This window comes from Scomber scombrus, chromosome 7 (assembly GCF_963691925.1).
Source record: "Scomber scombrus chromosome 7, fScoSco1.1, whole genome shotgun sequence".
In the NCBI taxonomy this organism is placed as follows: domain Eukaryota; kingdom Metazoa; phylum Chordata; class Actinopteri; order Scombriformes; family Scombridae; genus Scomber; species Scomber scombrus.
Genome location: NC_084976.1, coordinates 17,996,856 through 18,017,780, shown reverse-complemented (window position 1 = coordinate 18,017,780; position 20,925 = coordinate 17,996,856). Strand labels below are relative to the sequence as shown.

The following is a 20,925-nucleotide window of genomic DNA, read 5'->3' as shown; positions in this document are numbered from 1 at the left end:
GATTCCACAATGGTGAAACTGAGACATTATGTAACACCAGAGTGGTGTCATTATCTTACACAGTATGCACATGCATGTATATAAGAGTGACTTGGCCAATACAACAGCATTGTTGCAGTGATAAACACAAACAATACAAAACAAATACAAGTATCACACACTGCAAATGTCAATACGGAGCTGTTGCAATTAAACTAGAGCCACTCAAACTTTTGATAATAGTGTCCTGTTTGCTGCAGGAGTTTGCAATATTACAAATTCACCACTAGAGTGCGACAATGTTTGTACATTTCTGATATCCTCAGTGAAAGGTCAGCAACAGGTGCACCTTGTGTCAACACTGGCCAGTCTGGTAACAAAGCTGTGATGCTCTTACTCTTTATTTATGTATTTACTACTGGAAATGCATATTAATTAACATCAATTGAAATGTGCATGTGCAACTGTTAGCGAAGACTGACAAATATAAATCTGCAGTCCCTTGATAGCATTCACCTGCATTAATTAAGGTTAGCCAGAATGCATTCATATCAAATATAACAAAAGCGACATAACACAACAGAAGAGAGTACAATTTTAAAAATGACATCATATTTGTCCTCATTATAACTCTAAATAATCAAATGTTTTTGCTCTCTAGTCCTAATTGCACCTCCGCAAGGCTCTTGTTCCACTGTGGTTGCCTCGTTGTTCACACACGTTAACCTTTCACACAAACAATAAGCTAGTGAGCATCAGTGAGTTTGCATGCAAAAGTGATATTCCCCTGAGTTTCCAACTCGAAAGTATTGTGAAACTTTACAAGGAAACTTTTTTCCTTGTAGGACGATTTATCAGAGCAGTGAATTGATTGCCTGATGAAGATAAAGATAGACAGAAGGTAAAAGTAATAAACAATCAGTTGATTACAGTATTCAATTAAAAGATATTTTACCTAAAGAATAATGTTTTTGTGCTCATGCAGTATATCTTAAAGGTCTGGTTGACAACATTGGTTGGGAGAAATTACTTGGAATGAAACTATTTGAGCCAATGATGAATTAGTTCCTGTTTAGAGTTTACTGAAGCAAACTAATAAAAATGCTGATAGCCATGCAGAATAAGTTCCACACGCACTGAGATCTAGTGAACTTTCAAATGTGCACACTGTGCAGGAAGCTGCAGAAATGTTTGCTACAGCAAGCACAGACTCTAAGTCCCCTGAACAGCTGTGTCTCCTGTCTTTCCTCAGCACCTCTGCACATCACAGCAGACGTGTATGTCCTACGTGCACACACATACACACATACATAAATACACAAACACACAGTAATCTATACTTTTAAAGGTCTGTAAAACTGTCAAACAAAATGGATCTCTGTCATGGGCAGAGGTTTGTGAGCATCATCAAAAAACATTTTTGTATGATCCCCTAAACACACACATCCTCGCAATCAAATCCAAATTCCATTTTACATGGTTACCATTAAAAAAAAAGACACACACACACACACACACACACACAAATCTACCACATGTGTGTGTTCTGGATGGATAACAAAATGAGTGAGCATGCTGAGACAGGATCAAAGCTCCTCAAGCCCTGTGAGTATTTATGTGTACGTGTGTGTGTGTGTGTGTGTGTGTATGCGTGTGTGTGTGTGTGTGTGTGTGTGTGTGTGTGTGTGTATGTGTGTGTGTGTGTGTGTGTTGGGGGGGGGGGGGGGGGGGGTAAAACATTAGCTCCTTGTAAAGTCTTTAACTGTACTGCACCACCTGTTCCACCTTTAATTGTGTTCTTCACATAATCTGTTGCCTGCATTACTGGATACACTATACAATTATTAGCAAGGATGTGCAGAACATGATCAACAAGCAAAACACAGCAACAGATGCAACTTTATTGAAATGAGCTAAATAGGTTTTGTGCTTGATGCAGTTAATGCTCCTACTGTTGTGGCCTGCCCAGCAGTGTTAAGCACAGTTGTTGAATCTCTGATATGCTCCACTGGTAAAACAGAAGGATATCTGACGAATGATTTATATGTCAGGTTAAACATGTATGTTCATTGATGCTGACAGTGTTTTGGTCCATAGGCTGTCTTCTGACAGCTTAATGACTAGCTGTCCACATATCTCTTCACTCTCCCAATCTGAAGGCCGGTGGAACCAGAGGCATAGGGAAGAGGAGAAAGAGGAAGAAGGAGGAAGAGAGTGTAAAACAATCTGGGAGACCGAAACAGCACGTACTGAACTACCCTCAAACCCTTAGGACACATCAGAGGTTTTGCTTGTTAATCTATTTCCATGGCTGAGGTGTAGAGCAAAGGTCTTTTAGCGCCAACTGCTCACAGTGAAAGAGCTGAAGAGTCACATTTTTGCATCTGTGATTGTGTGTGTATGAGAGAAAAGGGGGGGGGGGGGGGGTTCTGTGTGTCACCTACAACGTATGCATGCATAAAGTTCTTGTTTTTGTGTGAGCCCCTCAGCTGTGAGACTCTGGAGAAAAATGCTGATTACAAAGCCAAACGTGGAGAAGCTGGTAAAACTTGGAATAGAAAGCCACTTGCTGCTTTCTGCACATGGTTGCTCATAAATACCTAGAGCACCAACTGTTCTTACAAACAAGGGTGTGCATGCATATACATGAACACCAATAAAAAAATCTATAGGTCTAGTATGAGTGTTAATTGGGTGATTTCTATTTAATCTGTGAAATCTGCCGCACATCATATTTTTTTCTTACGTGAGACTGTTTGTGCTCTCTCTGCTTATAAAATCTACAGTTACATAGACTGGCTGACAGTTTCATGGAGCAGAGCTGATTATCACTGCAGATGATCTGAGTGTACGAAACATGGTAGTCAGCTGTCTGACTATTTGCAGGACCACCATGTACATTCTTGTACTGTTTCACGCACAAAAGGAAACAGTAAGAAGATATAAGTAATTAGAAATACAATTTGAGGAAAGGATAAAGAAAAACATAACAAAGAGAAAGAAAGACATAAAATGACAATGTGGAATAAGAAGAGGAGCAATTGCTGACCATGGGAATAATGAGATAAACAACTCAAGGGAGGTGGGCGAAGGGTGAGGGGCTGACAGGAAAACTGAGAGAAGCACATTCTTCCTTTGCTTCTTGTTCTTTTCAAAACAGCAGCTGGGACAGGTGTGCTTTTACTGATGGCAGAAAGTGCACAGGCTGCTGACTGCCTCCCTGTGTGCTGTGTGTGTTTATATGCTGAGTATGCACACTAGCCTGGCAGCAGGCTGCATGTTAGCAGGGACTTTTTTTGTGTGTAATTACGGGGGAAACAAAACCCATAGATCATAATTCGCCCATAATGACAAAAATAGACATCCAAATGCACACATGGTGTTTGTGGGGGAGAGATTGTGGGAGTGTCTGGGTAGGAGACCACAGGATAATGTACATACAAAGTGTATACGCCTGTGATTTAAAGGATGTGTGCAAAAGTACAAGAGTCAGCTTGGTGTGTGCGTGTGTGTGTGTGTGTGTGTGTGTGTGTGTGTGTGTGTGTGTGTGTGTGTGTGTGTGCGTGCCTGTGTGTGTTGTTTAAGGACGTAGTCTCTACTCCAGGAAACAGAGGGATCCTGTTTGTGACTTGAACTCATTGTTCAGCTGATTACCCTTCTCATCACCCCTACAAACACTCATATTCAAAACATAGGCCTTGTGTTACTATTTGGCTGTCGACCAAAGACATGTACACACCAGCGTTGGGCCGTGCTTTTGTTTCCTGCCTAACACTTTGCACGTTGTCTCTTCAGAATGAAGCCACAGTTTCTAATGAGGGGTGTGTCCAGCCAGTCTATCTGACTCCATGCTATTGTCCCTCCAAGCTTATTGATGTCTGTCTTTTCACTACAAGAATAGACAACATCCAATCCTCCCTTATCTTCTCCAGGACTCATCATTTACTCTTTTTTCTTACCACTAAATCCCTACCCGCACCTCAAGGTCTCCACTCTATTGCTGACTGTATCTGGATTGTTTATCAGGACATGTTACATGTTATATTTTTTGTCAAGAGCAGACCTGATGAAACTGACTCACTTGCCTACGCTATCCTGTCCCAGATTTTCTTAAAATAAATGTTTTGGCCATTTTGGCGAAGCTCAGTCTGTCTACCACTTTAGAGTGAAATATTTCAACAAGGACATGAAATCTTGTAGACATTAAAGACCGTGTAAAGTGAATTCAGACATTTTCTTCTAAACACATTAAATAGGTCATAAATGTATTCCTAAAAAAGGTGTAAAAAGCATTTCAACCATTTATATTTGAATTGTGGAGCTAGGCTTCACAAACTGTGTTTCAAGATTTTTGTGTCTGGATTTAATGGGCGGGTCTGAAAATTGGTGTTAACCAATAGCACGGTTACACACCGGAGCATAAACCCGCCCCTGCTGCTGTAGAGGTATAAATACATTCAGCGCACACTACTACTACAGTCTACAGGTAGCCAGTTAGCTGTGTTAGCTGCCGAGCTAGCCACTGAGCTAGCCACTGAGCTAGCCGCCGAGTTAGCAGCTGAGTTAGCAGCAGAAAGTTCTCAGACCTAGCGTCCATGTTTTCTGGTAGAGGTGGTGACTTTGATTTGACAGGTGACACTTGGTAGGGGGGCGGGGTTTCAGCGAACTCGGCGGGCACGTGCACAGCGTTTGGGCGAAGAGAAATAGGCAGACTTTTACACAACTTTGAAGCCTAATTTCATATATTTGGTGATTTTTTTAATCATTCAAATTTGGCAGGGTGGTTAATAACACACTTTTCTGTGGTATGTCAAACTCAGAACACATATTTATTTTTACTTTACACGGACTTTAAGGTTCCCAGACAGTATTTTCTGCTGACTTTGGTGACCATTTGACTCTTCCCCTAGCCAGTGTTGCCAGATTGCAGTTGTCTGCCCAATCTGGCAGCACTGGCTTTTTTGGGCTTTTTACTTAATTAGCCTAAGTAATTATGTAATTAGGTAAAATAGCGGGTTGTGATGATTTGGGATACTTTTTGTACCATTAGGGCAGTCTTCACTGACAGAAAGTTAGGCCATATTCCAATAATTGCGTCCCTCCTCTAATCCGGTTAGATTGGGACTGAGTGCATTGAGTTTAGTAGGCTCAGCTCAACATACAGTGACTGATAATTGATGACTGTCAAAAACCAAATGTCATTTCTTAATTAAAACTAAGTTGAAACCTTTATTAATTGTATTTTTATTTTTCATAGTTCGATGATAAATGTTTTGTTATTGTGGTTTTGGGTTTGACTATTAAAACAGAAGACCAGAGATGATAAGACTGTGAAATACAACACCCCCCTTTTGTCAGTCCCATTTTGCAACACTATCTCTAGCATCAACAAAAGGTTCATATTTGTGGTTTCAAGTGAACTGTCTGGAGAAATGTCGGAAATTGTAGGCTAATAAATTTGGTGATTTTTCAGCTAGCATCATTAACAAGCCAAAGTCTTAATTTGCCCATTAGGTTAATGACGAAAATTCCTGAAATACTAATGCTATTCCAGTCACCCTCAGCTTTACTTTGTGTGCTAATTAGCAAATGTTATCATGCTAATGTGCTAAATTAAGGCAGTGAATATGGAAACACATACTTATATCTACATATTAACATACTGATGTTAGCATTTTTGCTGCTACAGCCTCACAGAGCCGTTAGTGTTTTACTAAACTTTGAACATGTTTCAACAAAACTACTGAACAAGTCAAACCCAAGTTTCATATAAGAATTCCTTTATTCTTGTCCCAGGTTTACTGTCTTCTACCTCAGTCTAAATTTACATTACATTCCCTTCTGCTTCATCACATTTTCTCCCTTTTCTTTTTTGTTCCCACTTTCATTTATCTCCCACCTCCAGTCTTCTCAGCTTAGCTTTTCTCCTACATAAAACTCATTTTCAGTACAATACTGTGTTGTGTCTGTGTGCTCTGTTATGGGCAGGCTCTTTGAGCACAGGAAGAGAGGCTAATGTAACACACACACACACACAACACACAAACATGGGATGAGAACCTCTGGCGTGGCCTTTCCCACCACTGCCCTCTCTGTATCAACATACTCACACAAACAAGCTCATTCTCACTGCAGCACCATCAAACGGGCTTTTGTCTCTTCTTGCACAATCACAACCCCAGTCTCTCTCTCTCACAGACACACACACCTCCACATGTAAGCTCATTACTGCCTCCGAAAACAAAACCTCCATACTACATCACATATCTTCTCACTTCAAAGGGTCAAGTACAGCTTTATCGCTTTACAAAGCTAAAAAAAAACACATTTCATCTCTTCCATGTTCACAGCTTAACAAGCAATCAGGAAATACAAATCGCTGATGGTGAAGGTAAAATTTATTAACATGGTACCTTTTAAGATCTTCCATTCCCTCAGAAATTAGTGATCAGCACTGACAGAGAGCTCTTGTATTTGCATAACATATGTCCTTATTACAGATATTAATGAGGAGACTCCATTACCCACCAGAAAAACAAGCACCATTCATTATTGTAAACAAATCCAATGGTTTTAATTTGCATTTTATTTAATCTCATATACAAGAGTTTATAAAAATAGCATTAACTCTACTTAATCTTGGACATAAGCCATCATACACATTCTGTATAAAAAAAAACTGAAATATAAAAAGTATAGAAAACAATTCTAAACAAATATAACTTACTGCCACTGATATGACTTAATATGCCATCTAAATGGTGATGCGGAGGCAACTCTGAAGAGATATGAAAGTATTTCATACTACATGTCAGTAACAGTGAACAGAGAAACTGTATGACCTACTAAAGTAGCAGCTGCAAATGTTACAACTCCACAAAATCTTTGGATAGTACGACATAAGTAAGTTCCAATCCAATTCACTGGATTACACACAGATCAGAAACTCTTCCCAAATGCTGGTAGATCAGTAAAGGCCATTAATCTTTAATGGCAAGCATGACCTAACAGAAGGCACTTGAAGGACATGAGGAGACACAGGTTATGTTTGATAAATAGCTGCAGAAAAGAAAAATCTGTAATTATTCAACTCAAGTGAATTCATCACTTCTCCGACTAATTGTGCTCCTTGATATCCCTCCCCGGAATGATAAAGTGAACAAACACAATACATTATCTCCACTTTAGGAGTGGTGTCGCCCCACTGACAGTTTGTTTTGCTCCATGCAGCAACCCTGTATGATTAAAAAAAACAACACTCAATGGGACGGCTTTGCTGCAGCCCTCCATGAAGTCAACACATATGTCTTGACTTTCCCCTTTTTCACATCTCTTTCCCTAATATCCTCATATCTGCATCAGCTTATAGGAAGGTGATTGATTAGATGCAAATCTCCAAAACAGATAAAATCTGATGAGGCTGGTGAAGATCCCAGGCGTGTTTGGAACCTGAGGTGAACATAAACACACACAAAAGGAAGAAATGTAATACATTGAGGATATTAATCATTTCCCAAATCAGTGTTAAAAAATGTATTTACACATGCTATTAACGTTCTGACACAGTTGCATAGTCTCTCTGTGTCATACCACAATGTAGTAGTCGTTCAACTGGAGGCCGTAGAGGACCCAGGAGGTTGAAGTGAAGAAGGTAGCTACAGTGAGAGGGAAGGACAAGCACTGCACATTACTGCTACGCACTATCTCCACCTGAAAGAGCGGAGAGAGAGAGAGAGAGTACGGCAGCAACAGTTAACAATACATTATATTACATCCATTAAAGCTTGGGGTCTATTTTTTAGGTTTTGGCCAATGTTATTATTGGTTACTGTGACATTAAACTCACCGCAACATCACTACAATGTCACAGTAAGGAGTCCAAAAAGGCAATAAACTCAAAACACACTATCTCTAATTGTACAAGAAAACTGTGTGTACAGGACTACAGCAAGTACAGAAAGTCAACAGTTGAAACAAGAAGTCTGTCTGTAAACTGTGATGGATGTTTTTACCATTTACCTTTGTTTTCTTGGCTTTGGTTTTTTCTAAGACTGTCTGACTGCTCACTTTGGACATATTTTTAGCTGTGTTTCAAGACCTTAAAAGTTAACTTGGTGAGTAATATTCTGCTAAGACCAACAGGAATGATTTCCAAAACAACACAGATAAGAGCCAAACTGTAGTAAACTAGATTTTCTCTTTAAAACTACAAGCTCAATTATGTAAAGATAATATTCACAAGGATTGACTTTAAGTTTGTTCATTTAGTGCCATTTCTGCATAATTATGTGTGGTGCAAACATGATATTAAGTAAACTGCAAGACAACAGAATGTATCCAAGGAGATGTAAAGAACAAACAGACAGAGACTGAGAATAACAGGAAGACACAGATGAGAAGAAGAAAGGCAGGAAACTGACTTAGGGTCATTTGGAGCAGTGAGGCAGATGGGGGGAAGGAGACAAACAGGATAGTAGACTGAGCCACGGGATGAAAAAAAGAGACAAAAAGGAAAGAGAGGCCAGAGGATTTATGTCTTCACTGGTAAACAGCTGTATGTGTGGGAGACACAATGGCATATAAGGTCAGAGAAGAAGACTAAATGTGCTGTTTACAGTTGTCTGTACTGAAAAAGAGTGAGGTGAAAATCAAACTGACATATCACAGCAAGCTGTAAAGTTACAGTCTAAAGCAAAAAGCAAATTATGTTTTCAAGTAAATATTGTGATGTTGATAACAACTGTGACACAAACTCTTAATTGATTTAAAAGAATTCATTTAAAATACTCCATACTTTCAGGAGGTAAAATCAACTTTTGCATTTACAAATCCAAATTTTTGCCATTGTTAGATTATTTTTTATGGCAAATGTTCAGTGCTGCAGAATATAAAACACTATAATTCAGAGGTATTGGGATGATGGGATGCACAATTTTCAAGCTGCACTTTGAAATGCAACCAGCTTGACATGTTTTTTCTGTTTTTTCATGGGCGAAAAAACCAAAAATGACTAGTTACCATGAATTATAGATCACAGTTCAAGCAAAGCAATAACTCACTGTCTTGTCTACCATCTTTCGGAAAAAAAAGAAGAATAAAAGATGACAATTTGTTCCAACAATATCTGATAAAAATAGACTGGAGAATGCTCATCATAATTTGCAGGATCATAACTTGATGTGTTCAAATTTTCTACATTTGTCCAATAAATAATCCAGTGCTATTGACAGACATCTAAAAAATACTCACTGACTTGAAAAGCTGAAAACCAGCAAATGTTTGGCTTCTATCTTGATAAATGACTTAAAAAAATTAAGGGACTGATCGTTTCAGCACCAAAGAATACCAATTAAATTTCCTTCATATGAGGAGATATTGTTAATAATCGCAAAATGTTTTACTTATGATTATCATGATCACTCAACTGTGACTGCATTTCAAAGTGCAGCATATTATATTACATAATCTGTTGCCCCGTTTACACCTGCTATTAACATGTGATCTGTATTCACATACATTATCTTGATAATGACATGTGATCTATGGGTATTTTTATTTACACCTTGTATTAAAACAAACTCTTGTTTTCTCATTTGTGCCTGCACTATGATTGGATCTCAGTATGCAAATTGGTGGACTTCACAACAAGCATGGCGAGTCTTAGGTGATGGAAAGCAATGCTGTGGATTGGCGTCATTCTTTTTTTTTTTTTTTTTCTCAAAGAAAAGACTTTTAGCCACTTCAACTACTCAAGTTCTGTGACCTTTCAACTTGCTGGGTGGATTTTTTTTTTTTTACGTGTGAATGTGCTCACGCTGTACAGGTTGCATCTGATTGCTTCCAAATGTGGTCTGACTGATCAGATCACAGTCTGATTACAATACTTTCTGAGTGTATTCACATCCAGATACAGATCGCTTGTTAATGCCAGGTGTAAATGGGGTATATTAGTCCAGTAAAAAAAGAAAAGTACATCTGACTTTTTACATGCTGTCTGTAATGCATATGTTTCATACCAAGTCAGTGAGGGGCGACAGGTACATGCTGACGGTGATTACGCTGCAGGTGAGGCCTAGCTGGCTGAGCTGAGTGTCTCCCTGAGGAAGAAACGTGGTGAAGTAGAACCAGCCGCAGGTCAGAACCATTCCTGCTGCAAGCGTCTGGGACATCACCAACCTCTAAAACAAAAAACAAACACATGAAGGTGATACGGGATAAGTGTGCAAACAACACACCCAACGTAAGCTGATCCTAAGTCTACATACTGACCTTTTGTTTTGTGTAGTGGAGATACGTGGCAACATAGAGGATCTGCAGAAGAGCTCCGATAACGTTGACCAATACAATCGTTTGATCTCTCTTCAGCATCCCATAATACAGCCAACCCAGGTTACTATGACAAAAAGAGGAGCATTAGATGTGCGGACCAGAGTGTCATACAAAGGTGCTGATCTGATCATAGTGAAAGATCAGGGTTTGTGCACAAACACACTTACTTAAGACACGTGGTGAGGAAAGGGAGAAACTGGATGTTGTCGGCACTCTTGGAGTCTCGCATCTTCTTTAGGTCGGTCCTGTAAAAACACACAGAAAGAAAGAGAGAGACAGAGAGATAGGCAGAGAAAAGTCAATAAAGAAGACAAAGTTATCACAAGTCACCATCACTGTGTGGCTGACAGCTTGGACAAGGAGGTGCAACAATTTCAGAACATCTGCATCTATTTAACCACTCTTTTATTCTCTACCAACCAGATGAAGTTAAAGAGGCTAATAAGGATAAAAATGACACTACAATAAACATTTCAACTTACAGTCCAGTCGAGAACATCCCGACTGTAAACACGATGCAGGTCCATGATAGCAGCTGCAGCAACTCCATAGAAGGGGGGTAAAAACAGAAGCACTGCCAGTTCTGGTACTCTGCTTTTGATTAGAAGGTGTCGGAGCTGCAATGAAATTAAAGATAGCAAATAACTATAGTGCGCTGATTTTCTCTAGCAGTATTTCCGTGTTTGCAGTCAGCGTATTGACGCTTTCTGCACGCTGACTGGCTGTGTGGTAAAACACGTGGTTGGGTTTGCTCCAATAGGGCGCCAAAACGATGGCGGAACTCGCGCATGACGTCGTCAAGTAAAAACATGTGGAAGGTGCTGTCAATGAGCTGGAGGATGAGTTTTATGTATACCTGGATGTATATTATGAATATTATAATTTAAAAAAAAAAATTATAATAAGTAGATGGTTTGACTTGATGGATGGAGTGAAGTCAGAGAGGCGAGCACAGCTTCTGAAAAATAGATGTGGGAGTTAAATATAAGTAGTGTTGGGGAGTAACTAGTTACACACATGTAACGTAATTTAATTACAAAATAAATGTAACTGTAATCCGTTACAGTTACTGAGAACAAATGTGTAATAGAATTTCAGTTACCTATGAAAATGTTGTTGATAACAAAGGAGGTTACATCTGAAGTCAGACCTTTAAGATTTTGCTCAGGAAGAGGGATTATTTTCCCTCATAAAAAAATACTGTTACTGAATTCATATATTGCTGTTTTTAATTCTTTGAAAAAAATATATTTTTGTATTTTGTAAATAATTCATGATGGTGGTTTAAATAGTGTCCAAGTACCAATTAAGCCAATGTCAGACTTTTGACTTTTTTTCATAAAATATCTTTATTTTACATTCCAAAATCTACATGAACCAATGAAAACATTTTCAAATTAGAGATAAATCTTGTTTTATAAGAAATTATCTCCCTTATAAATCATGTCAGTATCCATGAAAAACACCTGAACTTAGATTTTGGTGGGCTTAATGGGTACACTTACTCTAACAGCTGAAAACATTTCTTAGAAAATTAGAAAAGTAATCAAAGAGTAATCAAATGTAATAGGCCTAAGTGACATTGCTTTGATTAAGTAATTATAATAGTTATTAATATTATTTATAACATTTTAAACAGATTAACTAGTAATCTGTAACCTATTACATTTCCAAAGTAACCTTCCCAACCCTGAATATAACTTAATTAATCCAACAAAACTGACATACAGGATAAATAAACATCACATAAGCAGAAGAAGAGTCACTTGTATTGTGTTATAAATGCATGTACAAGGTTTGTATGTGCATACACAATCACAACATAATTCTTTTCTGTTTTGGTAAAAAAAAAAAAGTAATTGGTCCATTTTGTATTTTATCTGGACTTTTTAAATGCAGCAGAAAAAGATCGAAAGCTTTTTATTTCTTCAAAAAATAAAAGTAGATGAACTTTGAGTTATATTTTTTTCATAATGTTTTTGTTCAAAATTACAACTAAAAACACATTCCACTGGGACACACCAATGTATTTGCTTAAATTTCAGTCAATATGTATAATTTTTAAGTGGTCAGTGGTAATTTCATGGATGTTATATGCAGCATTTGAGATGAGGTTTCATATTTCATCATTTAATACAGCTACCTTCCCTTTCAGCAAATTAATTCTAATCACCTACAAGGTATTTTCTTACTTCTCTTACCTCCCCCACCATCACAAACCCTCAAAGCAGCCGGCTTCATCTCCTGCATCCGGCCGTCAGGACTGAGCATCAGAGCTGAAAGGAGTAGATGAGGCTTTCAGTGGTGCAGTTTATTCACTGCGGAGCTCTTCCCAACGCCTCTCACTCACTCTTCACTTTTCAAAAGGGTCTCAAATTTGACCTTTACCAACAGTCTTTGATGCATAATTTTCTCCCTTCCTCTCCTTCATTTTCTTTTTGTTCTAGTCCTGTTGAAATTTTGCATCTGTTTGACATTTAATTTTTTTTCATTTAATTTGTTTTGTCCTCAGTGGCATTTTCTATAATACTGTAGCTGTTGAGCAGTTTTATCTTTCTGGCTCATATTTGATCTTTTTGTTATTAAACTGTAATTTCTTCTCCTTTTGAGACAGTTCCTCTCCCGTTTCTGTGAATCCCCTGGAAACAATATACACATTTATATTACAAGTACATTATTTATTTATTTATCTGACCTTGTTATTTATATTCCCTTGGTCATTTCACATATATATGTTTATGTTATTCGTGTAATCCAGTGATGGAAAGTAACTAATATACATTTTTTGTTTTTAATCTGTAATTCAACTATATTTCAGGTGAAAATATGGTTTTAACTCTACAAAAATGTACTATATGTAATGGCTATAGTAACTAGACACTTTGTAAACTGAGATTCATACAACATCAAAATATATTCTGCAAAATTCACTGTGTTTTACACATTTTATGTAGTGATTATCTATTTATATTTATGTTATTTATGATGACTCAACTTTTCTGGTACTTTCTCTTACTTCATATCTTCTGATTGCTATGCTCCACAACATGAAAGTAAATTCCTTGTATGTGCAAACCTACTTGGCAACAAACCTGGTTCTGATTGAATAAGTTTTAGAGAATTTATACTCTGGGAACCCTTAGGAAGCGAACAAAACTGTCCAACTGATTTGAATACATGGAAAACACGTATAAACTGGAGATGGGATTTTTGCATCTCAGAGTTTAATTGCCTACATTTTGTACAAATTTAAAATTGTAGGTATTTTTGTTCTTTCTTTGTTTCTTGTTCTTGTTCTTCTTTGTTCTTAGCAGCTGCATTTTGATACATTTTGATGTTTATGCAAGCAGAAAACTGAATGCAGGAATTGAAAACTTACTCCACTACTGTTTTATTTTGTGTTATAGTTGAGTAATCATCCATTTTACAGCTATAATCTGACTGCATTTTGCATATTGCATTGTTACATATTGCTATATGACATCATCTTGAACTGACGCACTACAGAGGCCCACTTTAGAGCGAATACCATGTTTGGTCTGTTCCATCAGGCTCAGTGAAGGCTGCCTTGCATCTAGACATGTAGTACCTCTACATGGGTGTTACATTGCACACGCTCTCTGCGCCTGTGTGATCATCTGCAGTAAAGGTTTGAAACTATGACGTGATTGTGGAAAAGCAAATAAGTCATTTTTATGATCTGGTTTTGAATGTATATGTTGCGTGGTTTTACAGTGGATGGAGACTTTTGACAGTTTTCAGTCAGCTCTGAGGTTTGCGCACTGCGCTCATCTTCATTCTAACATACCTCTGTGCAGACAGATTTTTAGCTTTCCCTCCAAAGAGGATGTACAGAGAAGTAAAAGACAGGGCAAGAAAGGGCAAAAAAGAGTGAAAGCGTGTGAGCAAGGAGGCGAGAGTGACACCTTCACACCCAGTTGTCAGTTTGCTTGTGGGGCTCTCTCCCTGCACTATCCGGCTCTCTCGCTCCTTCATCGTCCCCCCTCTAGTCCCTCGTGTTTGGTTTTCAGACTGTGAAATCTAAGCCAGAGCAAACTGTGTCACAAGGGATGAAAGACAGAAGGGCAGAGAAGAGGGGATGAGAAAATAGAGGTTGGGAAAGACCTGGGGGTGGAAATGTGGAGGGGAGCTGGAGAGATTTCTTCGGCCGGGAGATGGAAAGCTTTGCCAAAATATTGTGTCATCCATCAAACTCTCAATGATGTCAGAGTGTTTGTGCAAATATACATTTCACTGATTAAAAGAAAGACAGGAATGTTTATTACATCACATTTTTTTATTTTCACATTTTAAAACAGTTTCTTATAGTTTTTTATATGTACAAATTTACATATAAACATTTACAAAATGATAACAAGTTTGTCTAAGAAGAAAACAAAATGTGTTCTTAGAAGTCCCTTCACTTTGAGGTTTGACAACATGCAAGTTGGATCGCATCTGCAATCACCGGCCAGTGTACCATGATACGTCACAACAGTATATTTGAGATTTAATAAGCGCTAAAAAAGCTCAGCTCCCTAAAATATTTGTTTGATTTTCTTGAAGTGGCTCTCAACAATGACATATTGGTGATGATTTATGGCATGAAAAACTTATGCAATTTTTCTGGAATCATTTTTTTCTGATATTTGGATCAGTTGGCCTTTTTTAACCATACAAGTGGTATTTAAACATTATCAAATATATACTTTATTTACTTGTCAGATATTTTATGTATGGTGCATTTCAACCACAATACCTAATTTACAATGTCTGCCACTGTATTTTGTCTTTTGGAGTCACAGTGGTTTTGACAGAGACTTGAGTAACCGGGAGCTGAGTGCTACACAACAACATGACACAAATCCTACATAACGTTGGCAGTTACCAACAACATTTCCAAAACACATAATTAATAATTTCTCTACATGTAGAGGAAGAAAAATGAAGGTGAGAGTCTGAGGAATTACTGTACCAATGGTATGAACAATTGAAAAAAAAACATGATCTTGAGGATATTGTAATCCTTGTGTAATTTTCAATCTGATATTAATGAATTATTATTTTTGATCAGGTTGCTTGCTGCAGTTTTGCTCGTATCTTAAATGGTCAAAGATGAGAATAGCTGTCCTTTAAATGAAGTAATAAAAAACATCTTTGAGGTCCTCTTCTTTGGAACGATCAACGCTCCACATTCACGCAAAACAAACACATCAAACACACAATCACACACGACTGTCCATGCTCGTATAAAAATGTATAAAAAATCTCTGAGTCTTTATGGTCCCAATGACCTGCATTAGGTTTTAGCATTGTCTCTGTGATAGTGTCCCAGCAAGCCTTAGTGTAGCGTCAAGGATAACAAGACTGAGATCATGGTAAAGAAGATTGACAAGGAGACCAGCTGTGTTCCTGAACTGCCGATACTCCTCTGAACATTTGGCTCCATGACAGCAGGGTCATCTAAGGAAAAAAAAAAACAAGGGAGGGAGAGTCAGTATTTGATTTCATCATTTAGTCATGGTAAACACACCCAGCTGAGCTCATCTTAGACGCAGGACTGCTATGACTATTTTGAATCTGTCTGGGTTTTGTTTTGTTTTTTTGCAAAAGAATCCTCACCTGCTGGGAGCCGGTTAGAGGGGTTGTGTACTCCTCCAGCAGCAGGAAACTTCTCTTTTCCTCCATCCATACTTTTCCCTGGCTCTTCGGCCTTGGATTTGACTGGATGGGTCTTTCCAGAACCTTTATGCCCGACAACATCCACCTTTAGCTTCATACAATCCTGGCCATGGTGATGCATTGGCTTGGCTGGAAAGAGTCAGAGAGGGGGAAAATTTCAATACAAGAAGGTTTCTCAAGAGCATGATAAGATTATATAATGTAATGAAAATGAATGTTAAACACTCACAGATATAATAATAGCTCTCTCCCTGTCTGAACTCCTTGCCCAGGGTGAAAGGCGTGAAGCGCTGGAACTTCTCAGAGAATTTTTCAGGAGCGTGGGGAGCAAAGGGTCGTGAGCACTCCCAACGGAGTTGGTCGAAGGAGTGAGGTTTACACACGTCGTAGTCCTCCTTCTCCACCATGTACAGTACATAGCGCTCAGCTACATGCAATGACACCTCGCCGTGGGTGTAGTGGGGGCAGATGATGTCCAGATAGTCGTTGATGCGCACTTCCACTGTGTGCTCATCCCACAGGAAGCTGCAGGGAGACAGGAAGAAACAGGTGGTTACTGACAAATGTCCTCACCCTTCATCATAATTAATAGAGGCGTTTATCTATCTGCTAGGATTTTGTGCACATGTTCAACACACACCCTGGAAACCTGGCTCTTACAACACAACCATTAAGAATAATAATGAGGGCTGATCTCACATAGACACCAATAAACAAACTTACTCACACGCATGGCTTGCCTTTACACATTAGTAGGGTGCCAGGTTGCATGTGAGGATGTTTTTTGTTGACATGTTTCAATGTGCTTGCACAAGCCCATCACTGTGACATAATTAGAAAGAGCCTGATCAGGCTGGACTTGTTCATTTAGTTTTCAGACAAGGAAACACACCTTGAATCACATAAAGCCCTGCCACCATTCTACCACACCTTTCTGCTCTTTTTCCTTGTTTTGCCTTGAGCAGAGTTTCACTTCTCACCTGCTTACTAGTAGACACGATTTTAAATGACAGCTCACCCCCCCTTCCTTCTTTTCACTTTCTCTGCTAGTCCACTGCTTCCCTCTTTCTATCTATTCAACTCAGTGACTCGTTCTGTCAAATCCTTTTAAACAGTTTTCACAAAAATGTCTCCACCTAAAAGTTTGTCAATTAGTGTTGCAGCTCCTGTTCAGATTTCTCACCCTGATCTGCGGACTCTATCTGTATCTCTGTCTCTCCTTCTTTCAATTTTTTCTGATTTCATCAAAGACGGAGACAGAGTGGGTGGAGACAGTCAGTCTGTCGCTCTCCTTCTCTCTTTTCATCTTTACCCTTCATTTAGTTTTATGGCTCTTTTGAGCCGTCTAGTCTCCACTTTGCTCACTTCCCATGCTTGTTGTCCTAATGAAGTGCAGAGAAACGGTGGAAAATAAGTATAACTACAAAGATGTTAAGTCTGAATACGTGTGGAGATGCAGGTAGTTGTATACAATTTCCAACAAATGTGTAACAAATGTGGTCTTTTAAAGTTACTATGATGCAGGTGAGGCCAAAATATGCAGGTTAATGTGATGTGGGGCTGCTGCTGTCAAATCAGCCAAGAGCCAGCAGGTGAAGAAGGATTGATAATTTGGGTGTTACTCTGATTTTAACCTCAGGGGCTAACAAGCTCTAATCTGTAAATTTGATCTGTGTTTAAACTGAGGGACTGCTTGTGGATACTTGTGTTTGTGTGAACCCCTCTGTGTGTTGTGTGGGAGTGAAAGTGACAACCAAACAGCTCCCGTGTCTGCCATTGTAAGTGTGTGCCTCAGCATCAAAGTGGTGGCTCTGACCCCCCCCTCTCCTGTTTTTGTGGCTCCTGTTAGGACCCCCTGGCCAAGTCACAGACACACTGGCTCCAAACGTGGGCCTCTAACCTCTCCTTCCTGCATGTGTGTGTGTGTGTGTGTGTGTGTGTGTGTGTGTGTGTGGGTGTATTGGTTAACACTAACCTACCTGTCAAAACATGCTTTGTTAGCGGAGCCCAGCTCTCTGCACTTGTTATTCAAGGCAAATAGGCTGATCACCACCCTACACTTACAATCAGTGTTCTCGCTCTCTAAAAAAAAGTTCTTTGTGAGTGTGTACACTCCTGTGCAGGTGTGGACACCTTTGTTTGTGTGTATATGTATGTGTGTGTGTTTGGGGGTGCATGTGAGTCAGTGAAAGGGAACAACACTAATTGGCTGAATAATCGCCACTCATTGTAATTTTGTTTTCGTTTGAGTCAAACCAGTAATAACAGAGTTCGAGAAAACAAGATGTTTGGAGATGTTGAAGTGGTTCCATCTGAAGAAAGAATAGTTTTAAATTGTATGGGATACACCTTTTTTCCCACACTTGTGTCCTTGTTAGTGGCCTGACTGACCTCTGCATGAAAACACAGGCTTGTCAAAAGCCAACAAAACAGACCGATTCTGTTGCTAATTTCATTCACGGCTCATATTCGTGCTTTTAAGAAAAACTCTCCTTTTATCCTTCTCTTCACCTCCTCATTTCCCCCTCCTCCATTGCTCTGGCTAATTAAAAGCTGTTAGGGGTCTGGGGCCAATGTGTTCTCTAGAAAAGGAGGGGAGGAGGAATGAATGGGGTGTAATTATACCCTTTCCCTCCCCAAAGACAGAATGCCTGAAGGCTACTGGGCCTCTTCAACCCCTCTACCTTACCCCCTGCAGTGCTTTCACTGCCCTAACTGGTGTGGTTGTGTGTAATATATGTGCTCATATGACTGTGAGAGCATTTTTAGTGATTTTACAAAAAGCATCTAAGATTTGCTTATGTTTCAATGAGAGTTCTTGTGGTGGATTGAGTTATCTTTATGTGACAAGAAGTCAAGGAACTGGGAAAAGTTGCAATCCATCTTGCTCCACCGTGTCTTTAACTCGTCCTCTCCTATCCATCCTCCTCGCACTCCAACTTTACGTCTCAGTCATCAAAGCTCTCGACATGCTGGAGACTCTTGTATCTCCCTGCGTCTTCCTTCGCCTCTGACTGACAGTTCTCGGAAGAGTGAGAGTCGCATGGATGTGATAGCTATGTGAGACAGGGAGCCAGGTGTGTGAGTGAGCTCACATTGTTGCAAACCTAATTTTCACACTGTTTCTTTCCGAGTGTGTGCATGTGTGAGTGTGTTTTCACGGGAGAGGGATTCTCTGAAGACCCTTGTTCCGGGTGTCTCGTGCCCCGGGCTCATGAGCACATCTGTTTATCAAGGCTTACTGGAGCCTCTTGTGTGCTTGAGCGTGTGTGTGTGTGTGTGTGCGCGCGCATGTAACTGAGGTGTGGGTAAACAGCTGAAGGTAGCTGTAGTCTTTCTTCCTCTCTCCTACAAACAGGTCATTCCTCACTGCTAAAGCACTGTAGCATTTGCGTCAGCGGGCAAAGTGTGTGTGTGTTGTAAGGACATAAAATAATTGGAGCACTAGTGGTTATGACAGTAGGTGAGTTATTCCACACTTTGCCCTCGTCACTGGAACTTTGAAGCCTTGCCATTGTCTATTCTTCTTTTCTTCTTCCCTGTCAATCCCTTTTTCCTTTCCCCCATCTCTCCCTGACAACTCTGCTGTCCCTCCATTTGTCCCCTGAGCTCTCACTGGTTCGGTCAAACAACTGACACAGGAACTCTTTCACCCTCTCTCTGGGGAGTGTTTCAAACTGGCAGCCAGGTCGCTGGGGTTAGAGTTCAGGGTCGTAATTTCTCACACACACTAGCATCTGACTCAGCACTGAAGATATTTGTTTCACACACACAACACACTTGGGGAGCGAGTCAGCACCACTGAAACACTAAACAGATGCATCCCCCACCATTTGCTCTGCAGGTAATCAGTAGTAAGTGTGTACACACTGGAATGTCACAATGGGGGGCTGCGGTTTGGACGATGTTCTCATATGGCGCACTCATCAAATTTCCAGTCACACTCTCACATACTTTTACTTTGAGGTGTACACGTAATACCCTATTAATTTGCTGTGGTATGGCAGATTCACACCTCCTTTCACAGAGGCTGAGGAGCTGTCAGTGGTTCTAATGGGTTTAGCTGCTCACTAGTGGGATACTCTATTAGAGCCAATCTAATACACTGAAATGTCTTTCTATATTAGGTTCCAACCTAATCTACCTCCATTCTTCCTCTATCTCATATTCTTGCAGTGAGAAAGCCAGTGGGAATTCTTCCTCCACTACATATAAATACAATCTGCAGTCCCTGCCAAGATTATCAATCCAGCTCTGAACGCTTCAGTTTCCAGGACTTTCAAATATGTTTGTGCTTATACACAGATGCATGATATAGTTAAGATGCTAAGAATCCTTTTGGCCCTTTGCAGAATGAGAGGGTTTAAAATTGTCAGCACTGCCGTTTCTCACTTATTCAATTCCAAACTTCTCCCCCTCCCTTCATCCATCACTGTCCACTCTCTCCTCCCTCCGTCTGCTTCTCTTTTATTCTCACTAAAGCGGCCCACCCCCCTTCCCTATCTTCTATTTTGTCTTCTCTCTTAATGCTGACATAATATACCAGAGCTCTTCATCCAGACTAATTTCTCAACACAAATCCCTTTCACCAGTTCAACCCTTCTCTCACCCTGCATCTAGGCCCCTTCCTCTTCTCCAACCCCCCAAATCTTTTCACCCTGTCACCCTTTTTGTAGCCTCCCCATTTTGTCTGCGATGAATAGAAAAAGGCCAAACGGTATCATGCTTTGTTTAAAATGTTGGGGGGGTCACAGAGAGTTAATCTGTGTATGTCTGTCTGACAGAGTTAGAGGGAACAAGTTCAGTAACTTCCAAAATTTACATAAATTATTCTATAACTTTTATTGGACCAAAAAGTTTTGAATTAATCCAGGCAAAACTAAACATACACAGATATATAAACAGAAGTCCATTTGATTATTGCTAATTCCACCC

General features: G+C 39.6%; 2 protein-coding genes across 3 annotated transcripts in view; both read right to left on the bottom strand.

Annotated features, from left to right (window-relative positions):
- Positions 1-6,370: 6,370 nt before the first annotated feature.
- The window catches only part of slc50a1 (solute carrier family 50 member 1), a 390,175-nt gene continuing 375,620 nt past the window's right edge, over positions 6,371-20,925 (bottom strand). The window contains exons 2-7 of one of the 2 annotated variants that reach the window (XM_062423402.1): positions 10,791-10,971; positions 10,476-10,553; positions 10,249-10,372; positions 9,996-10,157; positions 7,570-7,689; positions 6,371-7,428 (exon numbers count right to left, since the gene is read on the bottom strand). In XM_062423402.1, the coding sequence (XP_062279386.1) occupies positions 7,327-7,428; positions 7,570-7,689; positions 9,996-10,157; positions 10,249-10,372; positions 10,476-10,553; positions 10,791-10,858 (654 nt within the window). In that variant the 5' untranslated portion in view covers positions 10,859-10,971 and the 3' untranslated portion in view covers positions 6,371-7,326. Of the gene's footprint in view, positions 7,429-7,569; positions 7,690-9,995; positions 10,158-10,248; positions 10,373-10,475; positions 10,554-10,790; positions 10,996-20,925 lie in introns of those variants that run through there. The other variant, XM_062423401.1, reaches the window with a different exon arrangement.
- Positions 14,640-20,925, bottom strand: part of efna1b (ephrin-A1b) — an 11,139-nt gene continuing 4,853 nt past the window's right edge. The window contains exons 2-4 of the mRNA XM_062422641.1: positions 16,220-16,515; positions 15,931-16,119; positions 14,640-15,771 (exon numbers count right to left, since the gene is read on the bottom strand). Coding sequence (XP_062278625.1) covers positions 15,650-15,771; positions 15,931-16,119; positions 16,220-16,515 — 607 coding nt within the window. The 3' untranslated portion in view covers positions 14,640-15,649. The remainder of the gene's footprint in view (positions 15,772-15,930; positions 16,120-16,219; positions 16,516-20,925) is intronic.